The sequence below is a fragment of the Phasianus colchicus genome, chromosome 10 (genome assembly GCF_987193195.1).
Source record: "Phasianus colchicus chromosome 10, bPhaCol1.hap1.1, whole genome shotgun sequence".
Classification (NCBI taxonomy): Eukaryota; Metazoa; Chordata; class Aves; order Galliformes; family Phasianidae; genus Phasianus; species Phasianus colchicus.
In genome coordinates, this window is record NC_143445.1 from 19199895 (window position 1) to 19218853 (window position 18959).

General features: G+C 40.9%; 2 protein-coding genes and 1 long non-coding RNA gene across 10 annotated transcripts; 1 reads left to right on the forward strand and 2 right to left on the reverse strand.

Moving 5' to 3' along the window:
• Positions 1–1955: 1955 nt before the first annotated feature.
• LOC149916644 (uncharacterized) lies at positions 1956–15212 on the reverse strand. Of its 2 annotated transcripts, XR_016469746.1 has the most exons (4): positions 15152–15212; positions 9166–9374; positions 5911–5990; positions 1956–3745 (listed from the first exon to the last, which is right to left on the reverse strand). It is a non-coding gene; the product is annotated as an uncharacterized LOC149916644 (long non-coding RNA). The 2 variants fall into 2 exon arrangements; XR_016469745.1 differs by lacking the exon at positions 15152–15212 and having other exon boundaries at positions 9166–10347.
• ARL14 (ARF like GTPase 14) lies at positions 12575–13701 on the reverse strand. Its single transcript, XM_031603713.2, has one exon. It carries the CDS (start codon positions 13698–13700, stop codon positions 13116–13118), a length of 585 nt encoding a protein of 194 aa, XP_031459573.2. The 5' UTR covers position 13701; the 3' UTR covers positions 12575–13115.
• Positions 14902–18893, forward strand: B3GALNT1 (beta-1,3-N-acetylgalactosaminyltransferase 1 (Globoside blood group)). Of its 7 annotated transcripts, XM_090147630.1 has the most exons (3): positions 14952–14990; positions 15257–15330; positions 17658–18893. In XM_090147630.1, the coding sequence occupies exon 3, from the start codon at positions 17741–17743 to the stop codon at positions 18701–18703; it is 963 nt and encodes a 320-aa protein (XP_090003756.1). In that variant the 5' UTR covers positions 14952–14990; positions 15257–15330; positions 17658–17740; the 3' UTR covers positions 18704–18893. The 7 variants fall into 7 exon arrangements, with proteins under 7 accessions (XP_090003757.1, XP_090003756.1, XP_031459571.1 ...); XM_090147631.1 differs by lacking the exon at positions 15257–15330 and having other exon boundaries at positions 14902–14990; XM_031603711.2 differs by lacking the exons at positions 14952–14990; positions 15257–15330 and adding an exon at positions 15726–15866.
• Positions 18894–18959: the final 66 nt, after the last annotated feature.

An 18959-nucleotide genomic window follows, 5' to 3' on the forward strand; every position in this document is an offset into this window, starting at 1 on the left:
CTTCGCTGTTATTAAATTATGTATGTTCAGAGGAAGACTATCCTTCAGCAGTCTTTGATCTGTATTTCTGATCTGTTATCATCTGAAGAATAATTTACAGTCTGTCTTAAGTGAAGACATAATCAGAGATTAATCAAGTGCATTTTGTTTAACTGCAGTCTGATAAATCTGTTTAGCTCTCAGAGGAACAATTACCAACTTATTTTTGTATTGGTTTGATTTTTACCTCGGATCTGCCGTGCAAATCTCCCAACACGTGGAAGACTTGTTTTGAAGAACAGTTCTCTTCTGAATTCTTGTGATGCTGGTCTGTTTTCTTAACATAAAGCAGAAATTTTGGTCCGTTTGAGTCAAATGAGTTGCTGGAAATCGCTTCTCATAGCCAGTAAACCTATATCTGTAGTGTAAGGAACAAGATATTATGTAAAGCTGAGAAGATTTGTTTTGTGCGTAGAAAAATGTTCACTAATCCTGGGGCTTATGCGCCTTTTCAGACCCAAAATGGAATAGCTAGTATTAATGAAAAAGTAGGATATTTTCTGATAATCTTTTATTTGGTGTGCAAACACAGCTATGTATGTGTTCATTTTACAAGCAGCATTTCTGAGTCTGGAATCCAACTGTGCTTGCTGGATGTTAAAACAGCCATATCAGGTCATACCTGAACTTGAACTGGGATCAGCTGTGAATGCTGCACCAGTTGAGAAAGACATTAAAACAGAACTGGGCTTCACAAAATGGGACTTTATTTTGAAATGGACATCAGTACAAAATATAGCTACGTAAGATTGAATAGGACCCACTCAAGTAAAAAAATGGCTGGTTCAGGCTCTATGAAGCAGCTCAGGTTCTTTTGCACTTGTTTTCACCTGTCCCCAGAGTGCTCTGTTGTAGCTCCTTAACATCAAAAGCTGTTCTAGAGAGAGATGGAGGTGCTGACAGACTTTTTCTGCTGAAGGAGAGGGCAGGTGGAGGCATAATGGTGCCAGAAACAAGTCAGCACACAGCCCTTAGCATGAGCCTGTGCAGACCCTATACCACAGCACTGGGCTGTGAGCAGCACGCACTATGCTTGTATTTCTGGGCTCCCCCTGTGAACTGTGAACAGCCACAGGCTGCTTTAGGGGAACTAAATCAAAATTGCGCTTTTGCAAAAGACAGCACAACTTTTAAGATTAAATCAAAGAGGAAAAATTGATTTCTACTCCATGGGCGCTGCTGCTACATTTAGTCCTCCTTTACAACACTGCGTTAGAACTGTGCTTTTGTATGTGCTGTTTCCAGCTGCTATGTTTTGGTTGTACCTTTTAGTATGGCATTGGGTTTTGCCTGAGCCTCCATAATCTTTTGTGCTGTTTTCCTATTTTACCCATTTGAACTCTTTGAGCCAGACTGCAATTTTTTCTCTTTTAGAAAATGTTCACACAAACCTGAAGTTCTCTGACCTCTTGCTTTGTTAGCTGTTCAGATTTGCTTTGCTCCAGTTGTAAGTCAATTTGGAGAGCTCTACCTGCAGCAGCCACAACAAACACACTAGAGTTCCTGCTGTCATTGCTGACTGCTATCATGGCTTTACTTTTTACTGATGTCTGGAGGCATGTGAAAAGTGCAGTATGATGGACTGTGTGGGGTGGATGCATGTCATCCCTTTTGAACTAGAAATACATTAATACCACTATCTTAGATAAATGAATGTCTAAAACAAGGTACAGCCTTCTGCCCTCTCCTCACTTTTTCAGTGTGCTTTTTCAACTGTTACTCTGCTGTTTAAAGTTGCTTTTTTGTTGGAAGCTGCCTGAAGTCCTTTGCATGACAGTAGTAAAATATGCGAACCTCAAACTCTTGACTATACCTAACATGTAGTATAGTAATCCAACATTTTGTAACCACCCCTGGCAAGTGTCTGTGTTCATCTCAGGCCTTGCAATTACTCCTAGGAAGACATCACAGTGCTGCTCTGCAGCCCAGGCTGGGAGGGAAATGATTTACCCTGCTTTGAAAGATAATACAGCCCATGTAATCAATGACAGGTGCTGCTACAGTGCATGAACAGAAATAACTTTTAGGGAATTTTCTGCAAGTAGTTTCAGCTCTCATATCTTTGGGCTAAATTCATTTGCATACAAGAGTTATTCTCTCATGCAGTGGGATGCTTCTGTCACATTCAAAAGCTGTGGAGTTCTGGTACACGTGTCCCTTTTATTTTTCTGTGTCCATTTTACAAGTAGAAATTAGAGTCATTAGTTACACTTTTATTTTAGCTTTGCAGTATTTAGAGAAAAACCTAATGTATTTATACTTCTAAAAACTACCCTTTAGCTGGAGCAGTGCTTACAAACCTACTTTCTAGTAACACAAATACTCAGAGTAATGAACTGCACGGAACTGAAAATCAGCCTAAAATGTCCTAAGCTGTTCAAAACTCAGTAGGATTCAACACCTTTCCATTTATGACACTGTAATCATGTTGTACAATGCACTAACATTACTGAGAGATGTCCTCGCGCTTGGTTTCAGTGCTGGCCCATATCAGATGTTCATAAATCCAAAGGCCTGTTGATGTCACTGTGCCAAATTAGTTTTAGTGCTCTCACTCGTTTAACACTGTCCTTTACCAGGCTTTCTTTCCTGTGCTTACTTAGAGCCTAAGTATTATAATGGTCCTGGGGATATCCTCCCACATGGCCTGTTTGAATTTGAAACACCACATAATGAGGACTTTCTTCTAGTTAAAGAGCTTTAGATATTTTCCTTTTCCATTTTTTTGGAAGCTACTGTGCAATTAGTTCTAAGATAACACACTGCATTCTTTGCCTTCAAAAAGAGGGCCTGCAAAACAGATCCCCAGATGGTACAAATTAAAGGTAGTTCCTTTGGCTTTGGGGGCGGTTTGCTGATTCACATCAGCTGAACATCTGCTCTTGTGATTAGAAAATAAACGTAGGGCTCCCACATGACTGTAAACACTGAGCAGCAGGCACTCATGTTAGAATTTATGGTCAGGCTGTCAGAGCTATCTGGAGCAGTACATGAACCTATGCCTGAGCTCAGTTAGTCTGATTTAACATAACTTTGTATTTAATATAACCGTCTATTTTGAGATTGCTTTTGATTTAAATTGAACTGTAGAAAAATCCACCAGTCTCTGTACATTTGGCTTTTAATGATCAGATCATTTGAAGACAAACTTAGGGACCATGCAGTAACTCTTGCCAAGGAAGTTTCTTGGTGCTGGAAGTGATCACGGAATCTGTCAGCTGCAAATAGCTGAAGAAGAAGGAGAACCAAGCAGGGATCAGCAGATTGTGGTGTTGAGTTTCCTGTCTTTGTTTTAGCAGCTCTACCTTTCAAAGAGAACAATTTCCTAATAAATACTGGGGGAAAAAAGTTTGTTTGAGATAAAAAGTGAGGAAATTGTTGATTAAATGAGCTGTTTTTGTGTTCCCTGCAAGGCTTGGGGATATATTGTTTCCATGTTTAAAAAAAAAGTCCCTTCTAACAAAGTCCCTGGAACCAAGTTCTCCTCTGGTAGCTCCACTAATGATACCACAGTGAAAGGAATCTTCTTGCTTTAGGTGAATTCTGTAATGGTTCTTAGAAGAAAAAACTATTATCTGCACACAGGACTGGGAACTTCAATATTCTGAATTCTGTCCCACTCCTGTGCTGTCTGCAGCAAGGGGAGGTCATCTGCCCTCATATCCTCAGTTCATTGGTCTGTCGGACGGAAGAATGATGCTCAGAGCTGTATTTTGAAAAACAAGTATTATATACAATATGCTTAGATAATTAAAAATTAATATGAAGTGTTAGGCAATATGAGTTTCACATCGGATGTGGGACACTCAAGGCCTGTAAGAGGCTCCCCAAGGTACTGGAGTTCAAGAAGCGTTTGGACAATGCTTTCAGACATAGGATTTGGATTTTGGGTGGTGCTGTGTGGAGCCAGGGGTTGCACTCTGTGATCCATGTAGGTCTCTTCCAATTCAGAATATTCTGCGGCTCTACGACTTACAGGATCACAGAGATAGGGACACTTATGGGAGCACCTGAATTTTAAGCTGTGTTACTTCTTTCCAGGCTGGATGTGGCTCTGGGCAGCCTGGTCTGGTGGTTGGTGACCCAGCCTGTGGCAGGGGGGTTGAAACTAGATGATCTTTGAGGTCCTTTTCAACCCAGGCCATTCTATGATTCTGGCTGTTGATGCTGCCAGTGAGCAGAATTTAGCATATAAAATGGCATCAGATCTGAGATGCATCTTTTATGCAACAAATATGTAAATGTCCAGATGCAGATTGCTATTTTCAATGCTGTGTTTCAGTCTAATTTTGCAAGGGAACTAGAATACATAACTGTGTTTGGAATTTAGGAAGGCTGAAAAATTGATATTGAGTAGAGATGTGAAGATATACTAACTATGCATATCTCTTTGTTGAACTATAATGAAGAAAATGAGTACTTCTGAGCAGCAGCACTAACGAGGCCCATTCTTGTAAGGATTTGTGACTGAGCTCTCCTTTATTTTCTTATGTCTGATAAAGGGTAATATTTCTGTTTCAGCTTTTCTTTTGGAGGGGGAATAATGGCCACATAATTTTCCTGAAATATGTGGAGTTTTAGTAGCTTAAAGAACTCTGTACTTCTATCAGATCACCTACATCAACTCTTTTTTTTTTTAGACTTCATTACTTCTTTTTATATTATTAAAATCTCCTTTCAGTTCTGAACTGTAATTCAGGGCTCTTATAAATCACTAACTACTTCATGTGAAAATCATTTTAAGGTTAATGGCAATTCTGGTTTAGGAGCACATAATTACATCCTAATAAGTGATGGAGTAACTGTTGTCCTTCCTCAGTTGTGATATTTAATCTGTGAGACAGATAGGGCAGAATTTTGTGCTGTTCCTGCAGGATAATAGTGCTGGCAAAGAGAGATGAATGGGGGGGAAGCAGTGCTGCTGAATGACAGGACGGGCAACATGGCAGTCCTGGATGCTGTGATGGCCAACCATCACAGAATATTTGTTTTTGTGTCCATAGCTGCCAGTGTACATTTTACTCAAATGATAAAAATTGCTTTTGGAGAAAAATAAAAAAAAAAAAGCAACAAAGGAGAGAGTGAAAGAAGAAAGGAAAAGGCACACGTTGTGCACTAATGGGTTGTTAAGCTTTGGACATCTGTGTTACTGGGTAAAGCTTATTGAATATTTGAATGACTGTTGTTTACTTTTTTTCCCAAAGGCTACAACCAAGAGTTAGAAAAAGGAATCAGTGGGTGATTTCCACCCCAGTAACAACTGCCTCACCTGGGAAACCCACCCACAGCCATTCAGGGAGGGGCACAGCCACCTGCTTGATGGCACAAGGATTCACTTTCTTGGGAGGTAGGTTTGGCTATCAGTGGGGTGCTGGGTTAGGGTGAGTGCTGTTATGGAATTACTCTTGAATTTACTAAAACAAGACACTACCATGCACCAGCAATGTTACAGTCAAATATTAAATCAAGTTTCTTCAAAAATTAAGTTCAGTACTCCATAACTTCAAGAGATGTTTCAAGTAAATGTCAGGCTTGTTGTTCTGCTAACTTTAGCTCATTATATATGATAATCACAGCTCCTTCTATAGACCAGATTGCAAGAGGGATTCCCACAAGATAGAAACAGTTTTTAATCCTCTCAGCATTTACATACTGTAAATAAATCAGGACCCCGTGAAGCAAATATGAAAGACGTCATACAATTTGCTGTATATGTGAATTACATTGCTGACATATTGAATGGGTTTTTAATTACAAGGAAATACACAATGTCTTTGTGCCCAGTGGGTTAGTGAGGTTTGTAAGCCCCAAGAGCAAAGGAAGAAACATATAGAAAAGGGTTCTGTGTTAATGATGTAAGTAATCACTTACAGAAGGTCGCCTGTGTATCAGGGGAGCTGTTCTGGCCACTTCCTCACTGGTGGTACACTTATCTTCATGAGTTGGAAGGGCTGCGAGAGGATGAGATGACCCAGTGAGGTACAAATGAACAGAATATAAAGAATTGTTAATGAGAGAATTCTAAATAATTTCCTCAAAATAAGTTATCTGTGGAAAATCTTTTGACAGAAGAGTGTTGAACATTTCAGTCCATGGCGTTTGGAGTTGATTTGGAATATTTACATTTGAAGTGGTTTAAAGCAGCAGATTTTTTGTCCAGGTCAAATATTAAAGTAAATGCATTGCTCTGTTTAGACACTTCATGGAAAAAACATGCACTGTTAGGAAGTTTCTGTTCCCCAAAGTGCTGTAATTTTGAAACAGTCATCTTAAGGTGGAATGAAACGTGGGTATTTCCTGAAGTACCAAATTTGTTACCACTGGGCTGTAAATATCTGAAGATGCTTCATCACTGTTGTAATTAATGAGTTTGTAGTTGAAAAAGGAGTGTGCAGATTTTTAGCTCTGTGTTGTATAAACATCTCAAACCAAAATGATCTCAAGCTCACATTGTCGCTATTTGAATTTACAATCAGAGAGTTTAATTATTATTAACTGCAGTATGTCTTACATGCCACAAGATGTCTCAGTGAGGAAGTACTGAAGTTCTATGAAGTGTTTTTGTAATATTACTCAAATCAGATAAAGACTTCCAGAATTTGGCTTGAATTTTGCCCAGAACTCTACATGGTCTTTTTACTAAGATGAGACATAAGACTATGTATTTGTTTGCCCATTGGCATAGGCAGTAAATGATTATTTTAAGTGCTTAATGAACCAAATGACTCTTTGGAAAATCTTAGTTTTAGAAAAGGAAAGGTGTGAAATACAGCCCTTACTAAGCAGATGATAGCTGAGAAACACAAGTGTCTTATGTAGGATAGATAGGAGAGCAATTTTAGGCTACTGTATTTCATTTCCACATTTGATTTTGATATGTGCAACATATTTTAATTATTCTCATTTGGGATTAAATAGTTAATTAATATTACTTAGAGTTGCTGTAGGGAGTCAGTTATTTGTACCGCATTTTCTCTAAGGAGATGTTGTTTTGGGGGCCGAATGTCACTGAAATCTATGGAAAAAAATCTCCTTTTGTGTGTAATGCACACAGAGAGAACACTTGTGTGGTTACGTATGTGAACAAAAGTGGGAATGCATTAAATATTTATTTTAAAATAAGAAGAGGCTTCTTATCGCACTTATTAGGAGAAGGAAATGTGAAAAATGCTCAAGAGTTAGTGACTGCAGCATGACTTGTTGTTTGTGTTGCTTTGTGTTGCTCAGTTTCTCTGCATGTACCTACTGCTGTGTTTGCCCTGGGAATCCTTCTCACCAATTTTTCTTTTTCTTTTTTTTTTTTTATTTTTCCATTGTGTTTCTTTACTTATCTTCTCTCAGTTCACCTCCTGCATTTTTCCTTATATACCTTGTCTGAAGCAGACTATTTCTTATTTTATTTTATCTTCCTAGATTAGGAAATAAACCAGAGTAAATCAAGCTGTATTTTTACGCACTTGTGCTGCCTGCAGCATGTGTAAGTAACTGATGAATACATCAGCATTCCTATTGTGAGCAGCTATGTACATTTTAGGTACAATGAACCTTATATTGTAAATCCTCAGCAAAATAAAATGGTGATTTCAGTCAAAAGGCATGGCCCTGTGAGATGACAGCATCCAGAGGTGGAAGGGCTCTGGGCATCAAACCCGGCTGATGGAGGCTGACATTCATCTCTCATGTAGTTGTTAAGCTGTTTACAGAATACCTTTACGTTTCATTTTTACGTCAAAATGAGGGATTTTCTCATGAATTCAGAATTCCAAATCAGTTAAGAGAGGGCTGAGAGAATAGCATTCTTCAGTGATTAATATGTATACCTTAGATAAAGTAACTGAGCAATATTAAGGCAGTTACCCTTTAACAGCCAAGCATGGTTGTTAGGGAGATTGGCTGTACTTTGGAGCAGTGCAGGTGTTGCTGCTGTCTCCAACTATCTTTGCTGTAAAGGATAAATACACAAGGCTTAGATTTTGAAGCCTTATGGTTTATTTTAACTCAAAAATTGCTTATTTTTGCAGATATCCCATAGGACTGGGGCTAACGATAGCAATAGGATATAGTCTATAAACTCTTCTCATCAATCAGGCAGTATATGAAATGCAGAACAAAAAGATGATCTTTGGACCAAAGAAAGCACATTCTGAGGCTAAAAGAAGAGTACAAGGAAATAATAAAATAGTTGTCAAAAATATGGGCCAAGGCCGTATCATAAAAGCAAGAGAGCTATTGTCAGGATTTCTGAATACATGGTGGGAAGGGAGTGCTTTAAGGAAGGATCTGGAAGAAAACAATGAAACAGTTTTGTAAATGTGTTTGGGTTATTGTTTCCAAGTATAAGGGGCAGCATGAGAGCAAGCACACACAGCTCAATGAAAATCTAATAAAAAGACCACAAAAACTGCCATTGCTTCTGTGGTAACTATTGAAGCAGTGGGAAAGTGAGAAAATCTCTGCTGTGCAAAGACCTGCAAGTGTAACTGTGTACCTGGGGAAGGGGTCAGGGAGAAGAGCGGGAGGGGAGGTGTCCCTTTATGGCAGCCCAGCTTCGCTCCAGATGTAGCATAGTGACACTGCAGGTAAACTGTGCACTGCTGTGAGCAGGACAAGAACATCACAGAGTACTGCAGGAATGAAGTCATGAGGTAAAGCATGATTTGTTGAAGTCACGTGTATTCAAAATAAGGTCTGTTTTAAATTATTATAGTTTTATTAATTTGTATTTGGAAATTTTACCCAGAATATGGTGTTTGCTTTTTAAGTAGGGTCTCCACCCTCAAGAATTGACATTCTGAATTACAGAGACTTGAATAATCTACTGTGATCTGATGAGATAAATGTCCAGAATCCTTATGTCTGTGCTTAATAGGAATACTTGAGTCAATTACAAGTGCAAGAACTCTAATTGTAGCAGCACAGAACTTTGCATGAGTCATTTACTTTAGCAAAAAAGCCTACTTTAAGCACTTCAACATGCACACAGTGCTTCTAAATATTCTGAACAAATAAAAACACATGGATGTTTGTTTTGATATACGAAAGTTTTCCATTATTTCAGTTAAGTTGTCTGAAATGAGGAGGAATGGCAATAGAGACATGTGAGGTAACTCGACCAGCTTAGATTACCTGATACTGAGAAAGCCTTGTCCTGCATTTCTTCTGTGCTATCCCTTCCTTTGATTCTGCAGAGTATTCAGTTACTGGAGTTGTTGTTTCCCAGAGGAAGGAGGGAGTGTTACAATCCAAATGTGCCATGGTTCCTTAGGTTGTTTGCTGTCTTTCCTTAAAACAGCATTCAATCCTATTGGGATGGCATTCAATCAGCTCTGTGACACCTGTTCCAAAATTCAGAAAGACAATTGTGATTTTATACCACAGTCATCAATGTTTGGTCAAAAGGATGTTTCCCCGTATTCCATATTTGTTAACTTCTAAATTGTCACACCCAAACATTTCCCACTGAATAAGCTCCTCGAGAGCTGACAGCATACAGCGTGCATGAGGATTCTCACATCCTGCCCTTTGTGTTTCACAGTCTCAGCAAAGCACCATTATTCAGGGATGATTGTTCTAAAGAGAAACAAACAGGCACAGCCAACTTTGTGTAATAGCAGACACTGTAGGACTCCTACAGTGTAGCTAAAACATATTTGATGTTTCTGCCTGTCTCATGCAATTGCACAAGATTGTCATATGTATCAATAAGCAATGCAAGGAACGTAAGGTCAGGGATCTGCAGTCAGGGTGTGATTCATTGCAAAAGCTAATGAAAAAAGTTCTAAACCCAGAATCATTATAGTAAGCTGGCAGGACCTCCAATACCTTTAAAACCTTCCCCCCATGCGAATTTTTCCAGTCACACACCATCTGGTCTGCTACTCAGTTTGGCTGCAGTGTGAAAAAGCAGCTTCTGACATTCCTGTTGCACAACCAGGGGGCAGCACTCTTCTTGCTTTCTCAAAGCACCCTCAACATTCCTTCAAAAATCCTAAAATTGTTTTTAGTGAGTATCCAATATAACTTTTAAATAACAAAATAAAAGTTATCCAGGAATCAATTGTGCTTATGATGCTGCGCCTTGTATTATGTAGGATTCAGTTTGGTTGCGCTCCTTAACATATACACTACTCTGCTTACTGTATTTTTCAGCCAAGCAGTTGAATGATCTGAAGCTCCCCATAGCAGGATGGAGTGGTGAAATATCTTTTTAACTTCCTTGCCATTAATCTCACATGTGACCTGTGATGGGATCAGGTATCAAACAATTTGCAGGCTTCCAGCAGGAAGCAAACAGCGCCCTGGGCTGTGTATGTGCACAAGAGCAGAAGGCACAGATGTGGCAACTTGCACAGGAGGCCCTGCTCACCACCTCTGATTTAGCACAAACCGTGCCTGGCTGTGGGCCAGGGAGATGTGCCACCTTGGCTGCAGAACCCACCCAGAGGTGCTCTGCTCTGTGCTCCTGTGAAACTCAGACAAAGGCTGCACTTCCTCTGCACCTTCTTACCTAAAAAATAAGCCTCTTGACAGGCCTTGCCCTGGATATAGTGGGTACAGAAGGAGATGCTTTACTCCAGATGTAGAAAGGAAATTTTAAACAGTGGATTCTATGCCTACTATATCCTCATCCCAAAGAAGCCCAATACACTCATCATCCATACAGTATAGAAAAATACCAACAAGGAGGAGCTCTGGGAGCAGGCGAACTAATTAGGTTTGCGCTCTGTGGATTTATTCTTCCTGTTGGCTCTCTTGTGGCTGAAATGCTAAAATGGAGCATTTATCCCCTGGGAGATTAGTCTCTTGTACCTTATCAGCCTTGCCTTCAGTGGGGGCACCAGTGTGGTCACTTTTCTCTATCTCATTGATTTTTTAAATTAAACTTTCAAGCATGCAGTTCCTTTGAGAATCCTCCTATATGTCCAACTTGATTGATATTTGTTTTAAGGCTTAAAAATTATTCAGGGAAAGGGGTCTCCATAGGCAGATAAAATGGCCGTGGATTTGTTTCATGAGGAAAGCCCTTAGAAAAAAAAAAAATAATAAAAAAACTTAATATTAAGTGAATGTGAAAAAGTCTTATTTCTTTTGAAGTGCAATGTATAAGATTTTCTTCAAATCAATGTGGGCATCATTTAATCTGACAACCTGGAGAAGCGACTGTGTGCCAGAGAGCTTATTCTGTATTTTAGCTCTATCAACTGGGTCTAATCATACTGTGCTGTTTCTCCCTTCAGATCTTGCTTCTTGTCTAGTTAGAGACCATGGTACACTCGTTAAATCTCTTGCTGAATGAGGAAGTCCTGAGGCCAGTGAACTGGGTTCTGATTTATAATAGACACCTGATCAGATTAAACTAGTGGGAGAATTAAATCACACTCATACAAATGTTTATAAATTTATTGATCTGAAATGTTACATTTTTAACATTGAATTGTCGAGTTTGGAAAAATAACATTTCCATGGTTGCACATTTATCAGAAATATTTTCTGTGCTACAAGGTATTTTACACTGACTCTAAACGAACAGCCCAGGCAATGTCGAGTCTACAAACTTGCTCTGCTTTTGGAAATGTAGGCTCAACATGACTCAGGATTTAGCCCACAGTAATTACTGTCAGTGTTAATAACAGCTTCTGCTGAGAAAGCTTCCTTTGTTCACTATTGCAGTGAATTCACCTGATGACTTCTTGTCTGTGAATAATACATGCATGAGACAATAGGGTACAGCTGGGTGCTTTACTTACTTCTTCACCCTTCTGTAACTTGAAATTTCTGCCTGTTTATTAGTAAGAATGAAATGCAGACTTCTTGCAGACTTCTTGCAGACAAGGCACACGTGCTGAGCTTTGCCACAGCTTTTCAGAGATCATTTTGCCAAGGGACTGCTGAGGCTGAGAGTGACTGAAGGACTCGCCTGTGGTCAGGGATTATGATAGATCCAGGGGAGAAGAAATCCAAGTGTCTAAGCAAGCATCCTAAGCCTCGGAGCATCCTACCTCTGTAGACATGGCTCAAAAAGGCAGAAATAGATGGTCTGGATGTTCTGGAACTGTATAACCAATAACTACATGGTCTCTTTTCGCTTCCTTATGAAGGAACAGGCTCTATTAACTTTTCCATCTTAGCTTTTAAACTGTTTTCATGGTTGATGCAGTTCAATTAGACTTCTAGTTAACAATCCATCGTTGCTTTAATAGCATTCAGAATACTAATTCACTCCATGAATCAGGAAATCTCAACAGAAATTTCATTCAATTTTTTTATTTTATTTTTTTTATTTTTTAATCCCCAAACTGTAGTAACAGGATTAGCACTTTGTTGCACTTCTTATGTCAAATTTAATCAGAACTAAATTAGTCAGTAACAAAATCTAAGGTGGCTTTGGTACAGGTAGGACAGGATCCATCCCGATTTCTAAGAGCTGACCAGCAGCCCCAAACAAAAGCAGAGGGACAGGGGGGTACCTGGAGGTGGGTAACAGTGTGACATCAGACCTACACCTTACAAAGCAGATTTATCTGTGGCTTGGCAGGAACAGATGCTGCTTGTTAAAATCTATTCATAGTAATCGGTCCTAGAATGCAGTAATATCCAAACAAATACTTAATAATGTCACATTTCTTTTTGTACGTAACTAAGAGTTTAGGCTACAAACAACTATATACAACAGATACATCCACAAAGTACATCTAATGAAACAACATCTTATCTCTTGCTTTGCGTGCTGAATGAACTGCTTGGCTCTGTTACCTTTTGATGAATTACTTGGCATAAACATTTTAAGCATTGCTCTCCTATTTTCTTTGCAACTGCAAAAATTAAAGTGGTCAACTCTGCCTTTTTTACCATTCAACACACACTTCTGAGCTGAATAACCCTGAGTATGATGCCACTAATAAAATGAAGTGCAGCAGTATCTCAGAAGCATCTGGAGGTATAAGAATATAATTTAAAATTGTCAAAGTGCATTATAAATATTTATTTACCTATAAGAGTTCTCCAGAATTAAATATTTTAGTCTTTCTGATAAAATATTTTGAGTCATATTCACCAAAATCTGACGGTAGAAATTCTTAACTTTTTTCATTTTGCTTAAAACTTGTAGAGATCTCCTTTGATCTGCTGTAGTGTTTCGCAAATGCAGTCAGTCTTTGGAGAGCTTCTGACAAACCTTCTCCCGTGATAGCACAGCAGGGCTGTACGTACCAATTTCTGTCACAGCAGTACTTCTTCACGTGGAATCTCCTGGTTATTTCCTCAGCATTTAAAGCTCCGGGCAAATCCTGCTTGTTTGCTAGCACGACGACCGGTACATTTTTTATGGATTCATTCTTTAAAAGGAGTTCAAATTCTTTCTTTGATTCCTCTAGACGTTGCTTATCAGCGCTGTCCACAACATACACGAGTCCTTCTGCATTCTCCAGGAAATTGCACCAAAGCTGTCTCATTTTCTGTTGTCCTCCAACATCCCAAAAAGTCAGCGTAAAATCTTTCCCAGTTTCCATCATATCGACATTAAAGCCAATTGTTGGAATTGTTAGAAAAACGTCATCAGACTTGAACTTGTACAGCAGAGTAGATTTCCCTGCAGAATCAAGTCCTAACATCAGTATATTAGCTTGTTTTACTTTGGAGTGCTTGGTGATGTGAAGGCCCATTTGTGCTGTGGTTTCTGTATTAAACCTTTAAAGGCAGAATTCGCTGTCTTCTGTGGAGCCAGTTTTTATCAGTAAGACTTCTTTCTTCCTCCGTCAGATGGAGCACAAAGAGTAAGGAAAAGGAAGTGGAAGCAGCTGCTTTGTGCTATGAAAAGTAAGTAAAAGCTCTGTACAAATACATTCTGGCTTTTATTGAGTTGATAACATGCAAACAGTATTTATGAAGGTGTAATGTTCAATGCCAAGCCTGTGGGTGGAACTGCAGTGAGTAATGTAGCAATGGGTCACAAAGCCCAAAGGTCTCTAAACATGCTCAAACACTGAACCATACACACTTGACCATCCTCTAGAATATAGGAACTCTTTTTATGTTGAAGAAATGCATGCTCTGAATCAGCAGTGATGTGGTTATACATCCTAACCCCGCAGTCCAGAGAACCACCACCCACCTGCAACAGTTTCAGTGCGTGCCCACAGAGACATCACTTTGTTACTGCATCCCTTTTGGAGAAGAAACTTAATAACACAGCCAGTGAGGAAGGAAAACCCTATTGGTTTGCCCAGGCTTATCAGTCCATGCATTGACAAAGTTCCTGATTCACCAGAGTATCTCATCTCTCAGCAATATATTAATCTCAAGTGGTTTCTAATGTAAGCCTGTGTAGGTACACACGGACTCAAAATCAAGCTATATTAGCCTTGCACTTAAAAATGTGCTGCGCTCTAAAGCTGGCTGCCTTTATAATAACTCAGCAGTTATTCTTCCAGTTCCTTCCTGCATGAAGTGCTCTGCTTTGATTACAAACTCTGAGTTATGTTTGTGTGAACACGTCCAACTGCACCACGCACGATGCAGTCTCAGTACAGATCTGAAGATCTGATCTCTGGTGGGATTCAGCTACCTGACATTTGTTAGCTTTGCTATCAGCTGTTCTGTTGTTGCTCACAGAAGCTGTGTTGATTTCCTTTAAGAAAGGAATAAGAAAGGAGGAAGTATCTGCGTCCGAATCAGAAGAGATTTTTTTAAACTAGTGTTCTAAGCTATAGATTAAATAAGAGGAAATTGAAAATTCAGTCTAATATTATTTGAATCATGTTGAGTCTCCATTTTTTGACAGCTGGTAGATCTACATTGTGCTAGCCTGATGCATACTGAGTGCTTCACTACTTATTTGGCCTTATACCTAGATGGACTCATAAGGATCAGTACATCTGTTGTGCTTCAGGAAGTACATAATCAGCAAAAAGATGCAAAGGTCTCCTGGCTAAATAAGCTGCTGACTGATACAGGTAATCATTCTGATACTCATGACACGGGTTGCCCTGATATTTCACATTGAGTAAAATAAACCTCAGTCTTGACAGACAAGTCATAAGCTGGTTTCTCTTGAAGCTGAAGGGGTTATACCAGAACTAACTGGGGCAACAAAAGATGACGGTGACATACTCACTTTTGTACATTCTTCGTATTTAATGACACAGATGGATTACGTGTAAGATTTCTTTCAGGAGGTTTTAAACCACGGAAGAAAGTATTTGTGTTTCTTTATAAACAGTGAACTGAAAGATGGGAGACAGGCAGCCATGCAAAACGTGTGGGAACCAGAGCTCGCCTCACTGGCGTCCAAAGGTGCGTTTGCCTTGCTGGGGCGCGGTTATTGTCGATAGGGTTTGCTCGGATATTCATTTTAAAGTCTTAGAGTTGTAAAACATGGGGGCAGCCCGTTTGCCGTATGTCAGAACTCAGGAACCTCACGCCATAACGCTTTTGGGATGTTCTCCCCAACGCCGCAGCGCGACACCGTAATGGCTGCGGGGCACACGGGGAGGCTCTGAGGGCAGATCTCACAGCGGTGAATTTTGCGGCTAAAGGAGGCCGAGCTCGGTTGAAAAACGCCTCTCTCGCTGGAACCCCCACGAGACGTTGCCACAGCGGGGCCGAGGCGGCCGTGAGGCGGGAGGGCTGAGGCGCGAGCGCTGAGGCGCGAGCGGAAGGCGGGCTGCGGCGCGCGGCGGCCGTTAGGCGCGAGGCGAGCGGTGGCGCGGTGAGGCGGCCGCGCTGCCGTTACCCGGGGGAGGCGGGCAGCTCCGCCCCACTCCGCCCTGCGCGACATCGCGGACGCCCGGCGAGCGGGAGGCGGCGGCGGAACGTCGTAACGCGGCACGGTAATGGCGGGCGGGAGGCGGCCGCGGGCAGCTGGGGGAGGGGTTGCGTCCGAGGGGCCGGGCTGTGCTGGGCAATGCCGGAGCGCTGTGCTGGCCGCGCTGTGCCCGCCGAGGGGCCGGCGGTTCCTTAAAGGTGCTGAGAACAAAAGTCCCCACAACTTTTTAACCTTTTTCTTTGCTAATATGAGCATGAAAGCAATTTAACTTTCGAGTAGTTTCAGCAGAGGGCGGCAGGCTTCCTCTTAATGAGTTGTGGCTGGTGGGTGTCAGCTCTCAAAAGAGGTTTCTGCAGCAAAGAAAGGCCGCTCGGGCAGCGCGAAGCACAGCGAGGCGTCTGTGAGAGCTGCTGCGAGCGGCACTGAACGCCGCACTGCTTTACGAAGGCCGGGCTCCTGCAAAAACACCTCCAGGCACTGCTGTGAGCCGTAGAACGAACACGTGGAGGTAACTTCACCGTGGTGCGGCCTTTCCAGCAAGCCGTGAGCCCGGAAACAAATGTCACCGTGAGAGGAGCAGTCCTTGAGCTGCACTTGGTCTCCTCTGCCTCTTCTCTTTCGCTTGAGCTTTTGATGTAAGAACAGAAGGGGAATTTTCTGCCACCCGCTGCAGTGAGGGCTTCCCCTTTAATCTGCCCTTCTTTTATTTTCCGCACTGGCTTGAAGGCAGAGTTCTGCTGCTAAAAGCTGGAAGGTGCCTGCCTGTGTTACTTATTCTGGGCACTACAGGAACAGCTGTCTGATGTTTCAGGGAGCGTAGTGCCCACCCAGAAACCTCTGTAAAAGCCTTATTTTGATGAACCTGTGCTAACTTGTGAACAGGTCAGCATATCACTTAGGGAACGTGACCTTACGCATGCAGAAATGCTTTGTGCATCGTTGACCATCGTGTTGAGCTGATGGTGCTGTTGGCACATACCTAGTGTGGACTTTTTTTTCATTTGCCCTCTTCTACCAGCAGTCTGCAAGGACTCATTTCTGATCACACATCCTGTTCTCTCACTTTTGCGGCTGCACGCTCTGCCTCTGTGCTAGCTGCTGTATTTCCAAAAAAGGTGAAGATGGTTCAGTGTTGGTGTTTCGATGAGTAAGATGGTGAGGAGGGTTTGGAAGGGCCAGCAGGGGTGGGAAGGGTGGAACAGGACTGCAAGGGTCTGAGGGAACCTGAGCTGAACTTTCACAGCTCCACCAGAAGGATTCCTGGTTGCAGCAAACAGAGTTCTTGTTCTGGATGCTGTGTGGTGCCAGCATGTAGAAAGGATATGGCAGCTTTGAGATTGTGTTCTGCATAGTGTGACAAGGGACCTGAAGAGATGGTTTCCTTGTTTCTCAGATTTTTCATTGCTTATCAGATCAGGAATTGGTCTCTGATTCTGTTGTTCAAAATGTCGCAGAATCAGGCTTTTCTGTAAGGAATTGAAATCTTTATCACCAGATTTTTTTTCCTTTAGATTGTCAAGAACTGACCACACATTGATGTGGTTTACTTCAGATTGGTCAAATCCTGAGAAATGTTATTTATATAAAATCAAATACTAAGCATTGGTCTATCTAATTTAAGTTAGATATTTTTCATCTTGTTCACTGAAATGTTCTCTTTCTGCTCAGCATTTTGCTTGTGCTCACTCTGGGATACAGTACTGATCCATGGTGCATAGGATGCTACATGTGACAGCTGGGCCAATGACTCTTGGGCTTCTCATCCTCATTACAGCACACTTTAGCTGACACGCTAAGAAAAAGGTACTGCTTGAACAATAGCATTCTGAACACTACTTTTTCATTTCTTTTTCAGTAAGAGACGTACTTCAGAACTTGTGGTACAGATTTTGAAGGCTACTGATATACTTCGGTTACTGCCCAGTTCCATTTAGTGTCATGCATGTGATCCCATTAAAATGGATCTTTTTCTTTCTTCTCATATTTTCTGTTGTAACCATGTGGTACATTACTTTTTCTTCAAACGTTGTGGTTGAGCACGTGAACAGCATGTATTTCTATGAGTATGAACCAGTTTACAAGCAAGCCTACCTCTTCACATCAAATCAACGCTTGAAATGCAAAGACATTAATCCATTTCTGGTCATCTTGGTGTCTTCGAGACCTAAGGATGTGAAGTCAAGGCAAGCCATAAGGATAACGTGGGGATCTGAAAGCTTCTGGTGGGGACATCGAGTTCTAACCCTGTTCTTATTAGGTCAGGAAACGGAAACAGAGGACAATTCTGCAGCACTCTCAGTAGAAGATGAAATCATACTCTATGGTGACATAATTCGCCAAGATTTTATGGACACTTACAACAATCTTACCTTGAAAACAATCATGGCGTTCAGATGGGTGACTGAATTCTGTTCTAATGCTAGATTCGTCATGAAGACAGATACTGATGTCTTCATCAACACTGGTAACTTAGTGAAGTTTCTTCTGAAGTTCAACTCCTCGGAAAGCATTTTTACAGGTTATCCTCTTATAGGTAATGTTGCCTATAGAGGCTTTTACCAAAAAACATACATTTCTTATGATGAATATCCGTTCAAGTCTTATCCTCCATACTGCAGTGGAATGGGTTATGTACTGGATGGAAAACTGGCTCTGAGGATTTATGAACTGATGGGTCATATCAAACCTATAAAGTTTGAGGATGTTTATGTTGGAATTTGCTTAAATATACTTAAGGTGAACATCAGTATTCCAGAAGGTAATCAACAATTCTTTATTGATAAAATTGATTTTGATATCTGTAAGTACCGACGCTTGATTGCAGTGCATGGCATTACGCCAAGTGAAATGATCAGGTTCTGGAAGGATTTGTCATCCGTCATTTCAGTTACTTGCCTTTGACTCTGTATTAATATATTGATGAATGTATCACTTGTATCACTTGAATCTTTGAATTCCAGTGTAAAAATGTTGAACTGAAGTACAGGGCAACATGGAACAAAAACAGGTGTTGAGATGACATTGATTGAAAGCCAGCTGTACTGCAGAAGCAGAACTGTGAGGGCAGCATTCTTCTGGGATCCTCTGAGGTTCCTGGTGCCTTTATTTAGGAACTCACAGAGCACATTTCCATGTGCCTATCCTATGCACAGAGGGT

What these genes read in the sequence shown, in the direction of transcription:
- B3GALNT1 (XM_090147631.1), top strand. Translation starts at nt 17,741, where the DNA reads ATGCATGTGATCCCATTAAAATGGATCTTTTTCTTTCTTCTCATATTT.
- ARL14 (XM_031603713.2), bottom strand. Translation starts at nt 13,700, where the DNA reads ATGGGCCTTCACATCACCAAGCACTCCAAAGTAAAACAAGCTAATATA.